Source organism: Bacillus rossius, chromosome 6 (assembly GCF_032445375.1).
Source record: "Bacillus rossius redtenbacheri isolate Brsri chromosome 6, Brsri_v3, whole genome shotgun sequence".
In the NCBI taxonomy this organism is placed as follows: domain Eukaryota; kingdom Metazoa; phylum Arthropoda; class Insecta; order Phasmatodea; family Bacillidae; genus Bacillus; species Bacillus rossius.
In genome coordinates, this window is record NC_086334.1 from 23,181,790 (window position 1) to 23,208,034 (window position 26,245).

General features: G+C 37.5%; 2 protein-coding genes across 4 annotated transcripts in view; one reads left to right on the top strand and one right to left on the bottom strand.

Annotated features, from left to right (window-relative positions):
• Positions 1–5,396: 5,396 nt before the first annotated feature.
• Positions 5,397–9,411, top strand: LOC134532869 (nicolin-1-like). 3 transcript variants are annotated; one of them, XM_063369869.1, is made up of 3 exons: positions 5,397–5,567; positions 6,412–6,662; positions 8,826–9,411. In XM_063369869.1, exons 2-3 carry the CDS (start codon positions 6,421–6,423, stop codon positions 9,286–9,288), a joined length of 705 nt encoding a protein of 234 aa, XP_063225939.1. In that variant the 5' UTR covers positions 5,397–5,567; positions 6,412–6,420; the 3' UTR covers positions 9,289–9,411. The 3 variants fall into 3 exon arrangements, with proteins under 3 accessions (XP_063225939.1, XP_063225941.1, XP_063225940.1); XM_063369871.1 differs by having other exon boundaries at positions 5,442–5,561; XM_063369870.1 differs by having other exon boundaries at positions 5,453–5,567; positions 6,354–6,662.
• Positions 9,412–9,451: 40 nt separating this feature from the next.
• LOC134532868 (superkiller complex protein 3) overlaps positions 9,452–26,245 on the bottom strand; it is a 50,967-nt gene continuing 34,173 nt past the window's right edge. Inside the window, exons 14-20 of the mRNA XM_063369868.1 lie at positions 26,042–26,229; positions 24,488–24,704; positions 18,068–18,337; positions 17,168–17,321; positions 14,498–14,672; positions 14,074–14,265; positions 9,452–13,230 (exon numbers count right to left, since the gene is read on the bottom strand). Of these exons, the coding sequence (XP_063225938.1) occupies positions 12,931–13,230; positions 14,074–14,265; positions 14,498–14,672; positions 17,168–17,321; positions 18,068–18,337; positions 24,488–24,704; positions 26,042–26,229 (1,496 nt within the window). The 3' untranslated portion in view covers positions 9,452–12,930. The remainder of the gene's footprint in view (positions 13,231–14,073; positions 14,266–14,497; positions 14,673–17,167; positions 17,322–18,067; positions 18,338–24,487; positions 24,705–26,041; positions 26,230–26,245) is intronic.

Sequence of the window (26,245 nt, forward strand, 5' to 3'; positions counted from 1 at the left end):
TATCTTCAGTCACGCTTCCAGCTATCGGGTATTGAATCAGCTTATCAATGATGATAAAATTTTATTAAAACATAATACTATAAAAATTATATAAAACCTATAAATTAAGAGTAAAAAAGAATACAAAATTAATTACAACAAACCCATTACATAGAATAAATAAAATATTTTAAAAAGACTGGTCAAATAAAAAGTAACATCAACAGGTCCATAAAATTAAATTATTCTTACAGTGTCCAAGGGCTTTGTTATACACATGTATCTCTCGTGGAGAATCTCACGGCTCTAGGCCTTTCCATCTCTGCACTATGGGCGGTATTCCAAGATGTTTGAGTAAGGTAGCGAATATGCACTGCCTTGTTGGGCAACTGCCGTACCCTAACTCTAGGGTCATATTCCAAACCGTGTCCTAACTGAACCCCTGTAAGGTATCAGATCGGCAGCCATTTTAATAAACGAGGACTTGTGCGAGGCTATAAACAGTTGTACTTCGTGTAATCCATCGTAATTTTAGCTTATTTTTTACAACTATGGAATTATAATGTGAAATAAAATATTTAATTGTGGTTGCACAAGAATAAACTATGAATTTTTGGCCGTATTTATGTATGCTGTTTTTTAAGATATTAGGGGGGGAAATTGTAATCGTAAAAGTTCCTTTAAAGTTCATTAAAAAGGAATATATATATATATACAGTTATGGATTGTGGCCATAGGTGGCATGGCCACTTGATTTTATATTTATTTTAATTAATGTTGAATTATGGCTGTGACGTAATTTTAGTTTTAGTATTTGCCCTTTTTCCTTTTTTATAAGTATTGGTCTTTTATAAGTTTTGTTAATCTTATTTTTAAATATGTTTTTATATTATTTTTTTTAAATGGTTTAGTTTCTTGATATTTAATTATATTGTTTTGGACTTTGAATCATAATACGGTGTACGACGCTCCCCCCCGTGAAGATTGAAATGGACTGTTCCAAGGCAATAAGGTGGTGGGGGAAAATACGTCAAGAGGGACGGAATGAGCTGTATGAGGGAGTCGTCAGCTGATCGCCGTGGTGGACGTGTATGCGCTTCGGGCGTGACGAGCGCGGGTGATGGCTCGTGGTATTGGGCCGGCGGGGACTCGTGAATATTTTTTAACATAAATCAGCTGACGTATATTGAACTTCGGCAAATACTTAGATTGTGGCGGGTGCTGCCAAGAGGATGAAAGGTCTACGCTACTTTTTTCGTTAATGAAGCATTTAGCATGTGTGCTAAAGTACAGCCGGCTAAACTCCGGGCCAGGAGGTCCGGGGTGGGATGCGACGTACAACGTTTAATCCAAGTAAGTGATTCCGGCTCCGAACTTTTGCCCCTGTAACCCCGGGGCGTTGATATAAACTTTGCCCACCATAACAGTGAACAATTTAAAAATGTTTTTTGCCAAAAGACCCTAATTCCCACGTCGAGTGTATGTTGCGTCCTCGTACTCATTTTTACCGAACCTTCCATCAAGCATGCCATGAAGCGCCGTAAAATAAATTCACTCGGGTGTAATCAAGATGTTTAGAGAGACATTAATTTTTACTAACTTTTACTTGAATAGTATTGTAATTTATTATTTATACATATATATATATATATATTTAGAACGGTTTTTGTATCAATGTCTGAATTTATTTATGCGTTTATTGCAGTATTTATTATTTATTGGTATATATTAAAACGTGGCTATATTAAAAGCCTCTATAACTTTATAGGGCAAATGGTTTTAGATATAATTGTAATTTTTTTGATATTTGGTCGTAACTTAAATTCCTTACCATGCTCATGCAAAAATGGTCTCATTAAAGTTTTTCACATTTCGAGTAATTACATTCTTTTCATTTTAAATTCTATTAATCTGATCTCTTCCTTTTCTAAAAACCTTTTGAATAATTTATTTATGAATTTTGGGGCACTCGTTTTTTGGAGCAGCGTGCAAAATAATAACTTAAAAAATATAAACAAGATTGGAGTGTTGAAGGCTGTTCCCAGACGGGTGTATAACTTGTGGTGGTGTGACACCGGGAGTGTCAACCGCGACAGGATCAAATCGGCAACAGATAGGACACCAAAAATCAGTGCCCTAAAAATAAGGGACTGGCTGTGTCCTATCGTGCACTTGGAATATGGTTAGGGTACAGGCAGGGGCGCAACAACTAAATTTCCAAAGGGGAGGGGGATATACCTTTTTATAAAGAATCTTAGATCCCCCCTTTTGAAGCGAGGGGCCCGGGGGGTCCTCCCCCGGGAAAATTTTGTATTTCAAGGTGGAAAATGGTGCTATTTAAGCAGTTGTAACCCTTCTTCCTCCTTAATTGGAAGAGGGGTTGCGTCCCCGACTCACTCTGGGCGCGAAGGGAAAAAATAAATATTAAAACCAGGCATAAAAAGCTAAACAATATAAATTCCCCACACCACTGCCCAGGGGTCAGGCCAAAAAATTCAAAGGATATAATAGTAGAGTAACCATTAAACAAACAAGAGGCAAGACTTTGGACGTATGTTATTAAAAAATAGAAATTTGCAAAAATAATTTTTACTATACATAACCATACAAGCTTAGTTACAAAAGCTGACGTTAATAATGGCAGCATCTTATCCCCATTTGCGATACTAACAATAACCTTTAAAAAATCGTAAAAATATAAATACTGATAACAACAAGTATAAAAATATATAAGGGCGTGAGGCGTGGCCACTATAAAATATCAAAATTTACTGACTGCCCTAATACCAAAAATCAAACAAGACAATCAATACAAATATATAAAAAATCTACAAAAATAATACTGAAGTACAAACAATTTATTTAAATAAAGTTCTTAAACTCTCAATCAACGGTTTAGTCTTTCTTCAGATGTTCGTTGCTAAAGACTTGCCAAAAAAACAAAGTTAATATCCTAGGCGTGCGCTGGCTTCCTGACCTTCCTCACCAACTCCAGAGTCTAATGCCACGCCGGGCCATAGGTACGAATTCACAAAGGCGTGAACGATGATCAAAAAAAAAATTATCTTATTTTTAAGGGAAATGTAGCAAAAACTCTTCACGTAACATAACTATGTTACCACAGAAGTATTTATCATATACTTCAAACAAAGTCTTACTTCTTTATTAACTTGCCAATGATTTCATAAAAACGTAGAATGGCCGCACCAACCAACCAACATCAGGCTGCGCATGTAGTCCAATACCGATCGCATACATTTAATAATACTGCATAAGCTGATATATTAGCCAAATGCCAACTTTACGTATGCAAATTCCGATGACAAAGTCTCAAAAACAAATTGCAAAATGTTCGTTTCTTCCAAACTTATACTTTTATGGCAACTACAGGCAAACGGGCGACCTTATTAAAAAATCCCACACTGGAACAACGTGTGAAACAAATGGGCCTCTTCACCAAACAGGCTAATAAAAGTTCCGTCCAAATAAAATTTAGTATGGGAAAATACACAGTTCACTAGGTTTGCCAAAAACCAGTGCAGCACCACGAGGGTAAAAATCAAAATCGCGGCCTCTCTTTACCTTGATTTCTTCTGTACCACAGGGCAAACCATTTGCCCTGTCACCCATCGTGGAGCCTCCAACCCAATACTCTTCGTCGCCCGTTGCCGTCCGGCATACCAGTCCGCGCCGTCACATGGCTCTGTCCTCGATGGTCGCTCGGCACCCACTCTCGCCGGCCCAGCTGATTTTTTCTTCCCGGCAAGCCGAATGTCTGACGTCATCAGCCAACCGCCGGGCGCTCGCCAAGTGGTAATTACGTGAAACACAATCGATATTCTTAAACTCATAATCGATAGCTACCAAACGGCGTATAACTAATTAACAGAAACAAATATAATTAAAAGAATTTACAGATAAATTAACATTAATTAAAAAAGGCGTAAAAATACGTGAAATAAAAACCATATAAAACTAGAGACCAGCAACAAAAATAAATTACAAGTAAAAATGTGGCCCTGCCGGCCACACAGTTTTATTATCTAAAAATTGATTACACAGCACTTTCTTTGCCCCCGTTTGCTCCCACTTCAAGGTTTCAGAGGGGGGGGGGGCAAAATACCCTTGCCCCCCCCCCTTGTTGTTGCGCCCCTGGGTACAGGTATTGCATATTCAACACCTAAACCCTTATTTTTGTGTCTTGGAATACGGCCCTATATGGCAGACAGACAACTCCTATTTTTTATAAGTATATATGCATTCACACAGTATTACATACGGTGCGAGGGGTCCTGGGTTCGAGTCCCGGGTAAGGCATGGGTGTACCATATATATTGTGATATTTGATAAAGAGTTGCAATTGAGATTCACACTGAAAATAATGACCCTTTGGCCGTTGGCGAAAGCTGTAGGCCACATAATATATATTAAAAAAAAGTATTACATACATGTACACAACGACCTAGAGATATATAGACTGCTTATCACCCTGCTTTCAGCGCCAATTGCTGCTGTCGACGGCATACTGGGGAACTACATCCGAGCGAGAGAGACAGAGAGCTGATTTGACAGAATGGTGGGCAAAACATAGCAGTAAAAGCATTGGTTCTTATGGGAGAAAGATGCAAGTTGCTAGTAAATTCCCTAAAAATGTAGGTTTTTCGCAATTTTACAGTTTTTGAGGGTAATAATTAAATATGGAACGAGTGAAATATAATTTTAAATACAGTTTCATCGTAATGCGACGTGTAGGTACGACATTAAATGCGCTATAAAATAGCTAACCCCTCTTCGATCCAAAGTTTGTGATCAATAAGTAGATCAGTTATTGAACCTATTATATTATATGTATTTCGTATAGGTAATTTGATACATTACATGGAATTTATCTCATTACTAAGTACCTACTATTAATTTAAAATAATCGACTGCAATGGAATAATGACCACTTTTAAATGATTTGTGTGGGTTTGTTATTATTGTAGTCGTATTCGTTCATTACAAGTTTTAGTTGTGTCTTTTACTGTTGATATTTCAGATTCAATGCAATTAAATAATTAACTTAGTACACTGCCACTTTTCTGCTGTCAACGTACGTCGTCTGCTAACAAAGCACTGTTTGCCCACCATTCTGTCAAATTCAATTGGAATCAAAGATGGCCTCCCACTAGCAGTCTATATATCTCTAGGTCGTTGCATGTACACTTCAGGTGAACTGAGACATGTGATAATAGTCAGATTGAAGGTATCTTTACCCACCAGGCAGTTCCGAACAGTTTGACCAGAAGAATGGTTAATCCCAGCCCTATCACATACATAAATTACCTTTGGGATATGCAAAAATGTTTAGAACGTATTGCTTATGGCTGTTCACAAAAACCAAGCTTTAGGAACAATAATATGTTGCTATTGGCAACATTTATTTACGCCCCACCAAGCAATCGATTAACCGCGAAAGATAATTTTTATTTGGATAGTGATTTGAATAATGAAATTAACATAATCATGTAAATAGTGAGCTTTCAAAGGACGTATTTAGTACTGAGGCTAGGATTGAATAATATCTTTCGAACTTGAGTTTGGTATCCGTATGTTTCCTAATATTGGTTAAGAATTTACACATATTTTAAATACTCCTGATTTTATTATAATAAAAAAAAATTAGTCAAGCATTTTTTCTGGCCGCCTTAATCCGTGATGCGGCATAAAAACATAGTTTAAATGTGCACAGACTTATTGCATTTTGAAATATTTTGTTACTTTTTAAAATATTAATTGGTGTTTTGATTAATGTGCCAGGAAAAATACCTATTATTGAACAAAGTGACTATGCGAGGCATAACCAGATCCGCCGGAAGGCTCTAATTTTTTTTACTTCTCAAAGATTTCACTTTATTCACTAAAAGTTGGAGTTTCATGTCCTTCAATCTCCCCTTTGATTCGTCAATGTAAAAAACAGGGTAATCCTAAATGTGAAAATCTAGAATACTGCAACCATGCTTTAAATCCATATCTTTGCAACTGAGCTACCCACCACTTAAAGTATTATGAATCATGCCTTCCTCACCCTTTGTAAAAGTCATTAATGGTATGCTCCTAAATAATAGGCCAGATTTCTCATACATGGTAGGGCCTACCCATTCTCAGGCACTAATGATCATTAGTGTCTGAGAATGTTTTACACGTTTTTAATATATTATAACTATTTTTGTTCACTACCCCCTACTATTGTCACACTACAAATGGTTACCTACTGCCTTGAAGGATACTAGTAATAAAATGTATGTCAACTTTTCCTGGTATAGTGAATGTACTTAAATATTTCATGTGACAAAGTGTCCATGAACCTAACTTAATTAACTGTGTAATTTTAGGTGTTCTAATAGCTGAAATGAAAGGGTTCTTAAACTCTGATGTTACTGTCTCTCACAGTGAAGACAAATGGATCAAAAAGTGTCAAGTGAATTGCGACAGCCGGTGCCCTTCAGCGTGAGAGGCCCAACAATGATAACCATCGATAAGGAGCAAAATACTGGCTCTGGCTGCTCTGTAATAGACATTGAGTTCCCAGTGCCATCCAGCATAGGAGAAGTGACACTAATAAACTATTACACAGCCTGGTTGTGTGTCCTGGTGCGACCATGCAGTGTGTCTGAGCTTGTAGCTCGGAGGACTGAATATAGGTAATTTAAATTTTAGATATAACCTTACTTAATGTTGGATACTGCAGTAATTACTTGAGATATCATTCTGATATTCTTTGTATGCTTAAAACAGCACTTCATACAAATAGTCTTATGATTACATGTTGCATAAAAAACCAAACATATTTTACCTTCTATGATTGCTAACCCAACTACTAACATACCTTTAATGCTATCTACATACTACAACTTCACAGCATCACTCTGTTATATTACAGTACTTTTATTTACTTTTGCACAGTCTTTCAACCTCACTAGCTGCTGAAGCACTCTGTTAAATACATCATGTTTGCTACAGCTGCTGGTGGACACATCCCCAACAGAGTGATGTACAACCAGCACTTTGGGGTATAGACCTAGTATAGTGGTGTATGTAGGGAGGAGGGGGATATAGAGATAGAAACTCCCCTCCTCCCTGAAGTTACAACAAATTTTAAAAGTATCAGTGAAGACAGTATATTACTGTGTGAGAAACCACATTGCCTACGGCTGCTACTGTAGGCACATAAGTCAATGTCAATAGTAATAGAAGTTTTTTTGAAGTCATGTTTTAAAATTATAGATTTTTTCTTCTCAAAATCCCCCCCTCTCCCTCCACGTAAAAACATCCTGTATCTGCCACTGACCTGGTTCTCCCCCCAAGTGAACGATGCCCAGAATCACTCCAATGGCAACTGATGTCCACTTGATCGTCTCCATATGAACTTCACACAGGCCATACTTGCTGGTTTCTCCTACGTGGTTGGTCTAGACTCTTTTTGCCAGATCTGGTCCACATGACTATAAACTGGGATTTCTCAGAAACTAGTAGGAATTTATTAACGCTGTTTTCAGGGTAAATACAAAAACATCTCTAGTGTTGGAAAATGGTATTTTCAAAATTTTATTTTTACTTTACGGAAAAGCAGAGACATAAGAGATCTACCAAAATACACATTCTGTGGTTAAGTCCCAGTCAGATGTGCAGATTTTCTGGGCTTTAGTTTTTTGATGTTATAACTTTTCTGGTTCAAAATGAGTGGCAGAAAGCAAAATTTTGTATGGCTTTCATTTTAACATGCTGATAACCAAAATAACTAATATAATAAAATTTAAAAAAATGGTTTAAACAAAAAAAAGTTTGTTTGAAAAAAACCTGGTTTTTTTACAACCGTATTTGGTACTGACATACAAAATGGTTACTGTTTTTATCAAGCTTAGGCACCAATGCAAAGTCTCGTGCAAACTGCCTTTGATTTCACCACCTCATGAGCTACAAGCAGCATTCACAGCATTTTCTCAATTAACACTGTTGACATTATAATCTTGTTTTCCCAAAGAACACAACCTTTCATTGGCAGAAGCAGGAGGATGGGGATAGGGGGATGTATCCCTCCCCTCCCCTCCCGAAATTATTAAAAAATTTGCATAAATATAAGTGAAGACAGTATGTTGTTTGGGTGATGCAAGGTGAGCTGTTACAACACCTGCATTTTCAACTGTGTGAGAAGCCATGATGCCTACAGCTACTGCTGTAGGCCTTTGTCAGTGACTTAGTTTCAATAGTAAAATAAGTTTTTTGAATACACATGTTCAAACTATTTTTTTTTCTCAATATTCTACCCCCGAAAAAAATTAGCCTTTGTACTGTTTAAGTTCTGTTCTTCGATTCCAGTACAGTCTGGCACCTCTGAAACAACCTCTATTTCTGGTCAATCCTTCTAGTGTTTTTTTTACCACACTGTACTAGATCCACTGCAGTTAGGATTGCAGTCCTTCTGGCCTCTACCACAGGCTCCAACACAGAAGTCTTGGGGATAACATGTCGGGCGGGGGGGTTGCCTGGTAAGATCTAATAATCTGGACAGTGAAGATTATAGAATTTGATTCTTAGACTTTTTTTTTTGTTTATAACTTTGTTTAAAAAGGTTTATAGTTTTATGAGCAACTGTTGGTTCCTATCATCTCTAGCCTGTGTTCTCTTGTCCCCTGCTATATTGATATGCTTCTGTAATCACTAACAACTCACAATCATTTCAATAATATATTTTTGTATCTGCGCGTGGTATTCCTACACGAAAGGGCAATTCTTATACATGCATATTTAAAATGATTTTCTGTCAGTTGTGATATCAGGATGTAACATGTTTGTTTCCTGTGCAGCCCTGAGGGAAACGCAGCCACAGATGCAGCCGGTGGGGCCACACCCAAGCCTTCTCCCCCCAGGACTCAAGACGGCTGGGTGATGTCGATACGCTGCCACACTCTCATGAGCCACCCTCACTACGAGCAGGGCAGCCAGGACTTTGTGTCGCTGCCCAACTCGCTGAGTGCCGTCAAGTGGGACGGCCTGCTCGCCATGCGGCTGGTGCTGTTCCAGCCGTCGCCCGTCTGGAAGACCTTCCACATGGAGCAGATCGCCCTGTATCACGACGCCCCTCGCCACGCGGCACCCGCCAGAGGTGACGCTTCCGGAAGCGGTCGCAGGAGCAGCACGCTGGTGTCCTTGATGCATTTCCAAACCCAAGTTGCTCTGGAGCAAAGTCGCAGGGTTGACGCCGGTGGAAACAAAGAACTGCCTGGACCTTGTAGTTATGAATTTTGTGACTTATTAGCAGACATGTAATTCCTGAAGTAACATGAATTTTTTAAAGTTCCAATTGTAATTTTTGTTTATATTGAATGAATATTAATGTAGCTAAAAAATTGTTATGCTTGACCGATTAAAAAGTTCTTCATTGGTACAGCAGAATTAGTACATTACGTTAATGGACATTAAAAATTGTCACTTGGTCATACAAATAGATATTTGCAAATATTGTAACTGTAGCTGTTCAGACTGTATATTAGTGTGTGTAATTTTCTGTTAGTAACATTGATTAGACCTCAACGTAATCAGTGCTTCTGAGAAGTCTCTGAATACTTCAAGTTTTTATTTCCCGCGCTGCTGTGTAGTGGCAACCATTATTCAGCATCATCTGCCAATAGTTGGCAGCCCTGGACTTCCAGCCGGAAGACAGTCGTATGTTTCATCATGGCGGTGAGTAGTACTATGGTGTAGCCTCACCGTTAAATTGTTGTATTATAATGGCATCTATAATCGTTATCGTATATAGTTCACTCAGTTATCGCGCTATAACAGTAGCTAATTGGACACTGTGTTTATTTCTAAAAATATTCAATGTTTATGTACATGCTGATTTTCTACTTAAATTTATACAGTACAAACACATAACTCTAGAAGTAAAGCTGCAAATGCACTCCAGGGTTAAAGTTTCTGCAAGAAAAGTAACCAAAAAAAAATTTGCAAAAATTCCAATTTGCAAAATTAAAAATATTAATTTAACAAAGGAAAAATTACACAAATGATTGCTGCCCCTAAATGAACTAAACTAATTAATTGATTATGAGTAGCGTCACTGAGGGCTAAAAGTAGACAATGTCAGGAATTCAGCATGTTGGCAGGGCCGGACACAGGACTGACTTCTGGGAGGGACAATGGAAACCTGAGCGTCCTCTCCCCAATAAAATCAGGGAAACTAGACTTAATATCTAGATACTAATAACTAGGGACCGTAAAAATTCGCGGGTTCAATGATCTGCAGGATGGACTCCATAGTTCTATGTACACTCCGTCAAATGTCACCCACTCATTGGCTGCTGTATTGTAAGATGTCCCAACATAGCAGCCTGTGATTTGATAAAGCTTTGGTCGGGTGTTTCTCATTGGCCCAGAGTCATCCAGGTGAGTTAAGAGCCAATAGCAGAGGCAGCACTGCGGTATAACTATTTGTATATTAGCCTATTACGAAATGAATTCGCGAATTTTTCCGGTCTCTACTTAGTCAGTCTTGATATTATATCCAGACTAAGTTATTAATAGTTATATATCCATCTTTGATAAGTATTTAATATATATAAAAATGGTCTAAATTCTCTTTCCGAAGCCTTTTTATCCATTTAATTTCTACTCTTTCTGGGGAGGGGATGGGGAATCACATGCCCCTGTGCTTCCCCTTTGGATTCACCCTTACATATTGGCGCAGGAAAGAGCAAACTAAGCGTAAGTTTGCCAGTGGATACTCAAAAATTTTCATCTACTGTGCTATGATGAGTGCACTGTAAGTTATTTAACCAATTTATGAAGAGAAAAAAAAATTAACTTCAGATTCCATTTTTACCTCTTCTCCCTCCTTTGTGCGGGTGTTAAAGGAATTATGAGGCAAATGTTTACGCATTTGAATTAAATAGTCCGGTAAATAGTAATAGAATATCCTGATTTGGTTCAGAGAGCCTGAAGAGTTCCCAAAAAAATTGTAGAACGTGAAAAAGTGTTAGCAAAATCAACTACGAAAAATTAAAACTGATCTTTTTTTAAAGTAAATCACACTTATTTCAGTAGTTTAGATCTAAACATTTTTTTAATTGAATGGAAGCTGAAATATAATATATTTTTTTTGTAGTATGAGGATTTTTCCTGTTGCATCGCTTAACGTCCAGGTGCACAGAATGAGGTATCTTGCAGCATACAGGATGTAGCTGTAAACAGCAGCAACCTATGCACATGGTGCTGAATACTATGGTTGTAAATAACCCTCCTGTGTTTTAATAAGTATGTTACGAGTACGTATAAATTTTTCAGTTAAAATATCTGAGCAGCACGTGAAAAGGCACTATGAATGGCGTCATTGTGCTATGTCTGCCCGCGCGCCAGTCGCCCGGCCGCCGCCGTGTCGGGAAGTGACGTGACTTGCTGGGCTGGCATTCGGCTGGAGGGCATATATCTTAAAAATAAACCAGTTAGTTTGTGTGTGTGCGCGTCTGTGAGTGCGTGAAGCCATGTAGTGGTGTGATGGTTCCCCTTCCCACACTCCTTCATCCCACACTTGTAAATGTCGTGAACTGGCATAATGTCCACGTGTCTATTTTGACAGTTTTTTAAGGCGCAACCATGACCCGACATTATTAATTTTATTTTTTGCTTAAGATTCCTCAGCTTTCAAATGCAACATTCCATGACAAAACTACGGCTACCATCCTTGCTTTGAAAGCCTTTTACGTTCCAGCTCCCCCACAAATTTCTTGCCGACTGTAACATGCATGCTAGTTTGTACATAAGAAACTGACAAGAAAGGGTAGCTTGCTGGTTTTTTTTTTCTATTGTGGAAGAGGACTGTTTTTTTTTTTTTTTTTAAATACAAGGGACCCACAGCCTATCTTTTGTTATTAGGAGGGGTCGTAAATCAGTAGGGTGAGGCGGAGAAAAGTAGGGGCAGAATGACGCCACCTCACTCCCTTCTAAACAGTAATGAAGTAGCACTCAAAGCAGACAAAAAGAGGGCAGAGGGTTAACACCAGTTCCTTGCACAAATAAGCTGAGACAGGAACAAAGACTTCACTTGTACTACAGACATATATATGGTGCAACTCATACTTATATTTTTATGACTCAAATTATAGCTGCAATCCATGACCCATACGCAGGGGAAACTCTTCTATGGGTAAATACAATAGTTAAATTACTTTATACTAAACTGTTACTAAACTTAAAACATTTTTGGCAATATTAGCAATCCAAAATATGATCTTCAAAGTCAGGTACTTTCTACATTATATTGACATTCCACTGTTAATGAATGTAAATGTCATAAAAAAAAAAATTATGACTATCAAAATAATAAAAATAAAAACAACATTTACTTTTTACCTTCAAAGCTAATCCTATTTGCTCAGTTTTCTCTTTTGTCTTAAAACAAGTTTTGTAGTCTGCATTTGCAGGATCATACAAAAAATTGTACTCAACATTCTAGCAGCCGGAATGCAGAACGTGGTGGACGGACCTTCTCTAAACACTAACTGTAAACTGGAATACTATTGTCTTTAGGCATGGTTGGGGACAAAATAACAGATGTTTTCTTGTATACATACTTGCATGATATCAACACAACTTTCCTTTAGCTCCATTAACAAATTGATATCAAATTATGGAGATCAATAAAGAACATACAGACAACTCAATATTTTTTTGTATGCAGTTAGTTGGATTATTATTTGTTACACACAAAACAAAATTTTGCACAAAATAATCAGATCAGTTTTACAACAAACTGTCTTATTCATGCTAAGGACAGCATCTTTCCTTTTAATTAATTAAAAAATTATTTTCATCGAGAATACTTTATCACGGCGACCACTTCAAAGTAGTTTAATTATAAAACATAATTTAACAAAATAAAACTCTCACGTGAAATATAAGATCATAAAATGGTCATGGCTCCTGTTTCTTGCACTCATCTGCTAGCATGGTAACTTTGCGCTCATAGTTGCTGAGCCACTTTGCCGTTTGCCGAGATGACTCGAGCTTGCGCCGAACGTGGCTTATGAGCTGTTTGAGCCAGAGTGTGCTCTGTGCCGAGTGTGAGTGCACGCAGTACGGCAAGAAAGAAGCTATAAGCACCACCCAGTTCTCTGGGATGTCAGGAAACATGTGAACAGCTTTCTGGGAGCTGCGGAGACTTGCTGTGGCTTTCCCCGACAGTAAGTGGCTCAAGCTGACTAGGGACATCACCTACAAGAATGCCATAGTTATTTAATACAATTAGGTACTCATGATACAAAAAAATAATAATATTTGAGAACAATTATTTCCAAAACAATACCTGCTTAATTACAACATTTATTATTTATATATTATATTGTTTACAATTCGTGGTAAATATACACTAAGGAAAAAGATGGTGCCTCCTGTAATGAGACAAGTATCTTAACATGTTAAGTATATTGATGAAAATGAGGTCACAGGATAATTTCTAGAAATGAAGTAGGTAAGGGTTCTTTTACATAACCTATTTTGTAATATATTTTGATATCCCCTCATTTCTTTTGAGACCATTATGGAGTGTCGATGCTCAACACAACTGTGGTCGTGTACTACGTGGAGCAAAGCAGCAAACAGTACCTGCTCTGGCACGTCAGTTATTATCTATAAGTTATGTTTAAGTTATTATGTATTATTACTTATTATGTATGCATTTTCCTTAGCGAGTGCACCTTAATGATACATCCTTTGGTGCAACGCCCGGGGTTTGTTGGCGCACACAGGGGAGGATGGGAGTTCGAGGCAGTACGGTCTCTGCAGTGAGAGGAGAAGTGTGCATCTCGCGTCCTGACTTGTGTGCCTGTGTGACCTCAGCCACCTAAAAGACAGTTGTGAGTGAGTTAGTTTGATTTGAACCTCTTGACCCATAATCGTCACATTAGACGTGACTGGTGACGAAAGCAACAAATCATAGGAAATATCACGTTCGTGTGATTTGATGCAGACCTAACAATACTTTATTTACTACTGTTATGAAGTAAAAAAATGGACTCTTACAACTACTTAAGTGCTAAAGAATACAAAGTGCTATACCTTTGTCACATCCATGGTACTTCTGCCTCCAACCATAGCTACTTGGGCACATCTCCCAGCGGCTTCTGCCTTCTTGCTGGGTTCCAGAAGCAGAAGCAAGAGAGCTAAAGACAGCCACAGGGATGGAATACCTGGATGGCGATGGACAGTGTTGTTAAAGCTGCGGATTGATTCCACTTTGCGGCTCTGATCCTACGCGTAAACAAATACAAGTGCATAAAAGATAAGCTTATCTTCAGATGAGAAGATTCCTTGACAAAAAGAATGTGAGTAAAACAAACTACCACAATGTTCAAATTAACATGTTACATTTGGTAATATTGGAATTCACGTAACAAACATTGACTTTGTTATGTATGTACTCACCATTTAAGAAGAATCTATTTTATTTGTCAGTAACACCAGTGGTACCGAAGGTGCGTACCTGAAGGAAATAAATGTAGGCTTTGAAAACGGCGATGTGAGCGACGAATTCGGGGTTATCTTTGTACTGCAGGAGCTCTTTCAGCGTCAGTTCGGACAAGTTGAGGTCTCCGTGCAGCATGCCCAGTGCACAGGAAGCGAACAGCCCTTGCACCGATGGTGGCTTCAGCTGGATACTGCACACCACATAGAAGGTTGAAATTAACTTAATTAATTCTGCTGCAAAAAATTAAAAGGTAATTTTTACCCAGAAAGTGTAGAAGTCAGCACCAAGACGTCAGTGGTTGCTGGCAAAAACAACAACGTAGACAAACATCTAGGGACAAGATAACATGGTGAATTGCAATAAAGTCAAAATAACACTGAAAAGCATGTCAAATTAAAGGTATACACAGGGGTGACCCTTCTGCAAGTAAATACAATATGCATAACAGCAGACATGGGCGTAGATCCCGGGGGGGCCAGGGGGGCCCGGGCCCCCCCTGGAATTAATGGGCCCCTCCTTGGGGGGGCCCACTTCGTGATTTTAAAGTTAATGGTGTACACAACACACATATATATATATATATATATATATATATATCAGATTATTATTTACAACGACAGAAACTTTGACATGCTTTACATTCCTACCTTCGAGTTCCGTTGTTATTTTCCGTTACCCCTTCTGCGAAAGCCATGGTATGGAGTTTTCCAGTGAGAACTTTGAAACCCTTAATTCCTAGAAACCGTTCATTCCAAAGGACGAAGCTAGGGTAGGGTTCCGTTAGCATTTCCTCCCCATTGTTACCCACACTACCTTTTCCTCTGAAACGACAGTATTATAGGTTTCAGGTAGTCTGTTTTTAAAGTGATTTTGCTCTCGTGTGCGTCAGTCTTCTGCTTTCTTGGCAAACATCAACATGGATAAGTTCGTGACGCGGAAGAAACGGAAAACAGAATCTGATTCTCACATGGTAAGCTTGATTGTTTTATAAGTAGTGACTATTTGTTAGGTAATATATTTTATTTAAGTGATTATGTAACATTATTTTTTCCAGTAAATAAACAACTTAATACTTTAACAGTAATTATAGCAGAATTTAGTTTATTTACGAACTTAAACTTATATACCATTTTCTGGAATTTTTTAGCTCATCTTCATTCTGTAAGGCTAGCTGCTCTGTACATTACATGTGAATATACAGGGAAAAATTTTTTCCTCGTCAATATGGAATTTAAAATCACTCCCGTTTTATTATCAAACGATAATTTTCACAATTCATGGCCGATAATCACTTTATAACATTTGTTATTTGATAACTGCAACACTGCACGAGTAAGCAGAAGTAAGAAAGAGAAAGAAGTATTTAAACGTTACACATCCGTATTTAAGTTAATAAGGAAGCAAACGCGTCTCTTTAATACCTAATCAAGCGACATATTTTAATTAAATAATTCACTGCCAAAATACTGATTATACTAAATATAAGCCGAGAAATGTATGTGGTTCAATTAGCTGTAGGATAAATTTTATAGTTCTATCTCCGAGATGTTTCATTGGTGTCATTAAGTTATTTTTTTCTTTTTTACCTGGTTGATGCCTTTACTAAATAAAATAGTTTTTAAGGGTTTTAATATGATTCGATCGTTCATTTGATGTTGATCTGTTTATTAGCTTTGACGCTTTGGGTTTTTAGGGCGCATCAAAAACTGTGAACAAAAAAATTCACGAACAGCATTTGAATCGCAGTAATTATGTGATGTGGCATAAAAAAAACCGACACAGTGTGAGTCGAACTCGCGCACGAAGGGTTCCGTACCATTATCTATAAAAACGGCAACAAAAATCATGTCTGTTGTATGGGAGTCCCACTTAAATATTTATTTTATTTTGTTTTAGTATTTCTTGTTATAGCGGCAACAGAAATACATCATTTGTGAAATTTTATTCTGTTTTCACTTTTGTTGTATGGGAGCCCCCCTTAAATATTTGTTTTATTTTAATTTAATCATTTATTTTTAAAGTGAATTTATAACTAAATATTCTGTGAATATTTCAAGCGTCTAAATGTTGCAGTTTTCAATATCGAGCAAAAACGAACAAAAAAATCACGTTGGTTGCATGGGAGCCCCCTTAAATATTTATCTTACTATGTTTTTAGTATTTGTTGTGTCGTTTGGATGAACTTAGTTTACATGAATTAGCTAAAGATTTTGCTTCAAGATCTGAAATTAGAATAAACACTTTTGGAAAATGGTAATGTATGGGTGGGGTGTTATCTATTTGCATTATATTCTCGTATATTATTTTTATAGATTTTTTCATAAATATTTTATATATTTAGGTTAGCAAATTATTCACACATGTTTGAGAGATCACTTCTTATAGTTATTAATTAATAATTACTAAAACATATGTTGCTCTGCTTTATTGTTAATATCACTTACGTAAAAATAAAGCGTATAACATACGAGATTATCATCCAGAGAAGACTTGTTTCGGTTGACCTCTAGCGCAAAATTCTTAAACCACAGAATTCACGGGCCCCCCCTGGAAATCCTACAGATTTGCGCCCATGACAGCAGATATTACCTTCTCATGCTACACACCTTAAATGAAATTGGATACTCGTAAATTAAAATCTACAGAGTAAATAAAAAGTTCCACACCACAGTTTGTAGCACTTACCACTGAAATAGCAGAATTTTACAATCTTCCACTCCTTGGAACAAATATGTCATTGCTGCCATGGCAACTAGCACATGAGATTTGGCACCATCATCAGGAGCCAACCATTCTAGTGCTGTTTCGTAAGTTATGTATGAGTCTTCGTATTTTTCAGCTGCGAAAAAAGTAATAATTCTTCAAATGTAATACAATTAAGCTGCATAAAATAAATATTTACCATTAAATTATTAAAAATAATATTCCAGTTAAATAAAATATTTTATAGAAACATAAATGTAAGAAAAACATTTCAAAACAAAGTTACAGCATTTTAATAACTCTAAAAAAACATTAAGTATACTCTACTAAATTTCACAATTTCCCTGTGACTTAGGTGATGTTAATCATATTCCAAAATGATGCAATGCCATTTAATCTGTCAGATAAATCTTGAAGCCACTACATTGATAAATGCATGGTCCACCAATAAAATATATGGTAGGCATATATATGTGGTGGTTATAATCAATGGCACCTTAAATCAAACAGAGTAACCATCTTGATGGTGCTACATTGTTAAGCCTCCTCCTGACATTGCTTTTCTGCAAATTTTTACTTTATAAATGGTAGTACATAACTGCACTACTGATAAAATACAAACTTGTTAAATTAATTAAGAGATTTTTAATAGAATGTGTCATTTTCCTGCCAAAACTTGTCAAAAAAAGTCATTCGCTTTCCCAAGTAGGTAGTAAATTGGGGGGTTTTGATGCAATTTTTGCATTAAGGGAAATCCTAAAAGTAAAAAAAAATTTGGTTTATGAGTTTGTATGGCCAGCTCAGTAGAAGAGGCAACTTTTGGAAAACAAATAGTTTACGTAAAACTACAAGTGTTTTGAAAAAAATAAAAATGGTCCGTACCCTTAAAAAAAGCTACAGCTAAGCTGCACTGGGAGTGGAAACTGGCCTGCTTGATCTGCTGATACGAGCGAATAGCCTCATCGTACTTCTGCAATTGTACGAGCACGCGCCCGTGGTTCTCCAGCACTTGGTCTTGCAAGCTGACCTCGTCTTTTGACGCCAGCAAGCCCAGAGCTTTCTCGAACGCTCGAGCTGCTCCGCCGTACAACTTCTGGCGTTCCAGAAGCAGCCCCAGCATGTTGAACGCACAAGGGTTGTCACAGACAACAGCTGCAACAACACACCAGAGATGTAGCCAGGGGGGAGGACCGTGGGCCCAGACCCCTCAAATCTGAATAAGAAAATTACAGCAACTCAGCTGCATAGGTTAGAGAGGAACTATTTTTGAAGGATTATTTTAATCCTTAGTGGGTTATAATAATGTATCTCCTCACCATTATAGCCCGGCATGGCTCATACACAGAAATGGCAAGAAATATTGTTTTTACAAGTAGTCTGTATTTAATGCCAATTTGCACATGTGTTACTTACTGTAAGTATATCTTTCATAAAAACTTGGAGATGTGTGTTTCATGTATTTAATAAAATTAATTTATATATGTATTTATAACATGTTTTAATGAAATCATCGAACAATTGACTTAAGAACAAAGCATTAAAAACAATTAAATACAAACCAAAATATAAAATGTAGTGTTTTCTGTGAGTTCTAAAAGTTTACTATTCCCTGAGATTTTAGTGTGACAACCATTGTTTTTTAAATTCAATTATAAAGAAAACTTACTAATAAAAAATAATATAATGGTCATTCTGGACTCCGCTCCTTCACACAAACATGGCTACGGCCCTGAACACACAAACCACAAAGAAAGACCTTTAGTCCGGCATGACGATCTTGGCCGCCGGGTCTCAGCACAGCGCTGCCGGCATTCTCAGAGTTCATCGTTACTGTCTGTTGTTTTCAGTACAGTGTTTCCTGTTTTATAGCAGTTAACAGTTCACATTTTCACATTTGGTGTTTTAATTAAAAACTTCTGAAAATGCGGGATGCCGTATACCGTATACCGTATACATGACCTGGGTGCTCATGTGCTGTCTGTATTGGTGAGTATTACTAATAACTAGTGATGGGAAAAAGCGGTGTTATTTTTATGCCAATTTCGTTTCAATAATCAGCAATTGCGGTGTTATAGGAAAACGTTTTTTAAAACGATATTTTAAAAAAAGAAAATTTTTTACTACCGGTACTTACGACATTTTTTTCAAAAGTTTAAAGCACCGTACTGATGATCACAAATTTAGAACAAAATTTATTTGTGCACTCTTACGTTTCTATTATTCTGATTACGAACAATTAAAAATTAAGAAATGAATGCTGTATGTACAAAAGTTTTGTTACAATAAACAAGGTGTCTACCAGATCTAGTAAATGAAATTCCCTTATTTTTCCAGGTTTTCCAGGTATAAAACGGAATTTTTCCAGGTTTTCTGCAACACAATTACGACATTCCACGAAACTGAAAAAAACTGCATAGCAGTACATTCACGGGTTTCAAAGTATTTCAACTCACCTAAAAAAGTAAAAACAATTACCTTCTTCCAGACGAGGCCAAAGTGACTCAATTGATGGCAAATAAATCATGCTGCTACAAATATTTCACACACCTACTTTTGCAAAAACATTAGTAAAAGGAAGCTCCCATCGATTTTGCAGTGAATCAACTTTTGCAACTATTGCACTTGCTTCAGACCGAGCCAAATCCAACACTTGAGCCTTCTTCAACTGCAATGCCTTGATCTCCTCTTCAACTCTTTTTTCTGCCTTCTTCTTGTCTGCAGCTTCCTTTTCTTTTTGTTTTGTTTGCAGGGCTTCCTTACGCCTACAACTAGCATTTCTTACATACTGTAACATGGACTTGGTGATATCAACATGCTTTACACCTCCAGAACGTTGAACAAAGTCATACACTTGTCTTTGTGCAATCAGTGTTTCTTCCTGCAAGTTTTCAGTTAGCAGATTAGAATTCAATGAAAATCCTCTATCCAATTATGCATTTCCATGGGAAAGTACCAACATCATCCTCAGAAACTTTAGTAGGCCTGTTTTGGCAGCTACTGCACGTGCCTTAAGAATGAGCATCCACAAGTGATCAAGGCGAGAAAAAGACGAGAACAGTGCTTCAGAATCTTGCGAGGAACATACCAACTCATATGATTGCTCAATATTATCAGCTTCTTGACCTGATAGCCACCGGTTTTGAAGACCATTCTAAACTGTACTTCAAACGCCGTTTCCTCACACCCGAATTTAAAGCCAAAGACGGACATAAGCAGGAAATTCCCTTGGTAAGTTTGTACTTCAGGGGACTTTTGTCTTGAAGTTTTTTTACCATAACCTTTGGACAAGTCCTAACATCATTTTTCAGTAACAGGACAGACTTTTCTGGTACTTCAGTACCTCCGCTTTCACAAACTTTCCTGCCAAAGCTAATAAAATGTCTACCAGTGAATCATAGAGAAAAGGTGCAATGGGTGCTTCACTTTGGAACATTGTAAGAAACAATTCCAGCTCTGATGCCAAAGAGTGGAAGAATGTCAATTTTACTTCTAGAAGATTATCTTCAAGAGCACTTTTCATTACACTGAAAGAGACAGATGAAATAGAAACTTCACTTACAAATTTCTTCAGGTGGGGTAACTTTTTCATGGCATGCTCAGCAACTGCAGTATTCATCTGATTGCACAAAATTTCTTGGGAAAAATCTCTGATCCAGTTATTCTAATGTAATCTGCCCTTCTTGCAGGTACGTTCTCAAACAAATAGTAACTGTGCCTCAAAAAACTAACTACGTCCCATTGTGTAGCAGAAATTCCAGTTTTGAAAGCACCATGGACCGTATGAAGCACACAGCTACCAATTTCTAGCAATGATGGCGAATCTTCACCATAAGTGTCTGTAATACGTACTTTCAAAGCTAACAAAAATGCCCAGTTTACGTTGAGGGCATCCATAAATACTTAAAATGAAATGCACCTGTCGGTATAATCTGAACGTGGGAAGCACATGTTGCAGCACGTCACGTCAGCAGGATAACAGACCAGCTTGAACCAGTTTGTATCACGTGATTTGACGCCACTTCCGAATCCGATGGTAAATAAAAGAAAATGGACGTGGGAACTGTTCGATATTTGTCATTCAAAAATAAAAATGGGAGGGGATACACTTGATGCTACGTCAATGCAAGCTGATCAATAAACAAAAAAACATATTGCCAACTACAACCTGCCAAACAAAAATTCCCTGATTTTTAAAAAAATTCCCTGATTATTCCCTGATTACAATATTCCCTGATTTTTCCAGATTTTCCAGGGTCAGTAGACACCCTGAATAAAAGTGGTTAAACTTTAGTCATGTTAACGCTACACACTTCAGGTCTTGTTGAAATTAATCATTGTCAGAATTTCAGCATTTTCTGGTAACAGCCTGCGGCACCGGTCACTTACTACGAGTGAATAATGTGAGAAGGACCTCTCACTGTCCACATTGCTTGTAGGCAGCCACAAACCCTTCAAACAAACTGAAGCAAAATGTGGGTGGTCTGTTTTCAGAGAGCACATAAGGGTTACCATGTCTATGTCCGAACAATGTGGCCTTCCCAGCTCTTCCACAACTACATTCTTCATGGCATGGTATCCTTCTAAAAATGTCTGCAGTTCCATTTGCTTGATGAAAGGAATGTTGTGCATATAACTTTGCAACATTTCATTGGAAGGAGTTTGCTGAGTTATTTTTCTAGGATTCAGTAATGAACTCATGATTGAAAAAATTTTTCCTGCTGGATCTTTTTTCTTTAAATCCTGTAACTTTGTATGTGCCTTCACAGCTGCTGCTTTCAGAAGGGATACTTGTTCCGCCTTAAGCTTAAGTGAAAGACTCTTCAATAAACAGACAATACATTCACCAAAATGCTCAACTTGCCCTACACTTAACAGCTGCATTTTGCTCACCAAATCATCAAGTTTACAGGTTAATATGTGTGATGTTGTGTAAGCAGAACCTTCCAGGAATGTGATTAGTTCCGACAGTTGTCTGCAGTGAACTGAAACAAATTCAGCTTCAATTTTTATTTGAACCACCTCTGCAGCAATGCGGTCCTTTAACCAGCTTATGCCACTGTTCTCCGATTCCAAGCAGCCATCAATGTTTTCAAAATATTCCACTATGTTATCAAAGTACTCAGAAAGGTAAGTGACAGAATGGAACCAAGAATTCCATCTTGTCAAAACTGGTTCATGAAAAGCCCTGACTTTGCCACTGGATGTTCCATATTTTTCTGACAAGAATACCAAGTAGAGGTTTCTTCTCCTTCTGCTGTTAAGAAATGTCTTCTTAACCTTAGATACTGCCTTGTTAAGAAGCGGCAGTGTACTTTGGAAGGTGTTGCCTACTAAATGCAACTTATGTGCCCAACATTGCACATAAACAGCTTCTACCAACAATCCACTCAGTGTGGTGAAACACTTGTTCATGTAAGGAGCAGAATCACTTACTATGGCTTTCACTGAATTGTAATCAATGTTGTACTTGTTCAATGTGTCCAGAACTGCTTTAGAACATGTTGCATGGTTTGCTGCATCAAGAACAATGGATGCCACTAACTTTGTGTTTTGACTACTAGCAGGTTCTAATTTTTTGAAAAGGATGTTGAAAACACATGCCCCTCCTTTATCTGTAGTTTCATCACATAGCACACATATATCGACCCCTTCAAATTCATCTTTTAACTGTGCTTCCACTTTCTCTCCCAATTTTGGAACATATGTTCTCCTAAGAGAACTGGCTGTAGGAAGATCTCCCACACCCTTTACATTTTTATTAATCCAACCACGTAATTGGGTGTTGTCTAATTTCTGGAGTGGTATGTTGGCAGATATAAAAGCCTCGGTTGTATCCAAAATAAATCTCTCTCTGTCCTCTCGTACTTTTTCCCCGACTTTTGCGACTTCTTCTAGTGTAGCAAGACGTTTGCTGCCACTGCTTGTGCTCTCGGCACCTAACCTCACTTTCACATGATGCTTACTAGCAACATGTTTGACAACAGTGTCCCTTCTCTCGTAATCAACTCGGCAATTGCACCATTTGCAGAACAAAATGTTGTTGGAAACGTACAGCCCTTCCGATTTAAATTCCGTCGCCCGCGATAAGCAAGATGCTTTAAATTTTGGCATCGCTATATTGGGCCTAGCAGTAAATAAGTCGAAACCTACAAGGATTCTTGTTTTACTTAAACTGCCTGCCCATGTAAACTTTTGCAAAGTATAGAATATTAATGAACACGGCAAATTAACTAGGTATCCCGAAAGATAACACATGTCACGTGTTGTTTTGCTAACGAAAAATTGGTACGTTGGTACGTGTGCTCGCTGCTAGCGCATTCAATTGTCTTCCGTGACAATCTGGCGTCAACGAAAACAAACGAATATCGAGTTAGGAATTCGGGATGGCGTAATAAATGTTTACAAAAACATTATATAACATTTTTTCGGTACCAGGTATTCGGAAAGAACTAATTAAGCAGCGGAGTAAAGCAATGAAAAATTTAATCAACGGAAAAATTATGTTGTATTCTATTGTGAATCGAAGGGGAAGGATAAGGACTGCTGTGTGTAAATATGGAGGCTGCCGGCTGAATAAGTACTGCAATATGTAATTTTCTGAATGATAGGCGTAATGTTTCTGGCAAATGGAATACGCTAAAAGACAGCTAAGGTGTTTTAAAATAAGTGGTATTTCCAACCTAATGTGTGAACATCGTATTTTGTGACATCGCGCACATAATCTTTTATAAAGTCGCAAATAATTAATATTTTAACTTTTTTTTTCGGAGATTTTCAGAATTTCGCGTTTTATAGTTATAAAAATCTTTTTTCACGTTTTTTCGCGAAAATTCGCGGAAAAATCGTTACACCATTTTTTCCCATCTCTACTAATAACTATATGACACAGAGCTTTAAAAACGGTTATAAATTTCTTTATAAATACGTATATACTGTACTGGGGAAAAAAAATAGGATAGAAAGTTTCAAGTGTAGTATTTTCATACTTTCTTATTAATACTTACTCTTTAACTCTTTTTTGACAAGCAGTACAGCAACTTACATATCATATGACTTTAACTTATAAGTTATTACTCAGTTATTACTACGTCATAAGTTTACTGGTGACCCGGTAGAGTGTAAATATACTGATATTACTTAAATATACATACAATGTATTGTTTGTATTTACAAGATTCCGGATTCTTTCAATGTTAGTGAGCTTTTTCAGTAACTGTGAATATAAAGAAATTACGTTTATCGCTGTGTGCTTATGCTTGCAAGGTGCAATGCAGTGCATGTGCTGACTATAATAAGAATCACCTGTGTACCACGTCATGGCATCCGCCGCCACTGGGATGGCAAACATCTTCTCGATGCCATACACATAGCGAGGGTCATGTCTGTCAGTGGTAGACATTAAGGTGGTGCACACCCAGTGTGCATAGCCCAAGCAGCTCTCTGTGTGCACGCCCAGTTGCGTGGTGTGCCGGAACAGGTCCATCGTGTCTTCGCTGTGAACCATTTCCGCCAGAAGTGCCTGTGACAAGATGCCCCGTCTAACCAGTCTGCCTTAAGTCTGGTACACTATAAGAGTTGCTGCAAGCTTAAAACTCCTGTCTCCCAGATTTTTCCAGGTTTTATAAACCTGGATTGTCAAGTATCCCCAACCTAAACAAGAATTATTGTCGTGTGATGCACTTCAATACAGGCACATCAAAATAATTAGCAGGGTATAAAAATAATGTGTTTTAGATCAATACATGTGCTTGTAACAATTGACACAAAAATCACTGAAATCTATCAAATGTAGGCTATTGAACACGCTGAAATGTTTTTTTTTTTCGTGTCAATCCTTATACTTGTGGTAAAAGCCATTGATTTTGAGAAAACAAGGGAAATCAACCTAATTTTATGATGCTGTGTCTCACTTTTGCTATATAACAGGAAAACATTAAGGAAATATTTTGCGATTTTTCTGACTTTTCCTGGAAAACTCTGATCACATTCATTTCTCAGATTTTTCACGGTTTTCGAGGTTTTCTATACCAGCAGCAAACTTGACAATCTAAGCCAAGTAAAGTATACAACAAAAAAATATATACATTGAAATCAGGAACAAAAATTTCTTTACATAATATAAATGTGTAGAATAACTCTCAATGATAAATATGCCACACCATTTATCTTTATAAACCTACCATAGAATACTTTATACGACAAATACGTCACTGCGTAATGGCAGATAGTTATCGTCAGTCGGCTAGTTGACTTGCCCGCCCGGTGTGACCTTCAACTCACGTCACGTACCTTTCCATGAACTTTCTAAACCATCCTATACTAGCAGTGAAACCGATATTACTGTCCGGATAATTACATTTTAATTTTTTAAAAATGAAGTGCTTATTCATGTATCACCACTTGGTTCACACCACTCCTGTCAGACCCGTGATTTTTTATTCTTCATTGCAGCACATTCATTTAAGAACCTTTTACATGTGAATCATCTGTTCATTTCTGTTCTGATATCTAATGACCAATATATTCCCGCTAGTACAACCACCAACAGAAGACTTGTATAAACGTTTGATAGAGTCCTTATTTTGTACGATTGTGTGCACAGTTGACTTGCTTAAAACTAAAGTACGACGAATATAAGTGGGGCCTTTATGACACTCTGCACGCCGTAACACTTTTAGAATACTGAGGGCAGTAAAATTAACATTGTGCTACATGAATTTGCGCAATTCGAAGACATGCTAAGTGAGGGATTGGCGTACAAAAAACATAATAAAAACAATTGTTACATGACTATCAAATTTTCTGAAGCTCCTGTCAAGCTTCAACTCACCAATAATCCTAACTATCTGGAATTACCTGTCCAATCCAGCTTTCAATGTACGCTGGCTCAATGCGCTGTGCTGTATTGAATGATTCATTGGCAAGTTTCAGTTCATTCAGACACAAGTACAACACGCCCAGATTCGTCCAGGAGACCGGGTTGTTGTTTTCAAGCTGCACTGACTTAATGAAGGCATGTTGAGCAAGGCTGTAGTTTTTTATTTCTGGAACAAAACCAAT

What these genes read in the sequence shown, in the direction of transcription:
- LOC134532869 (XM_063369869.1), top strand. Translation starts at nt 6,421, where the DNA reads ATGGATCAAAAAGTGTCAAGTGAATTGCGACAGCCGGTGCCCTTCAGC. An exon ending in GCTCGGAGGACTGAATATAG is followed by an intron (nt 6,663 to 8,825) that starts GTAATTTAAATT and finishes TTTCCTGTGCAG; the next exon opens with CCCTGAGGGAAACGCAGCCA.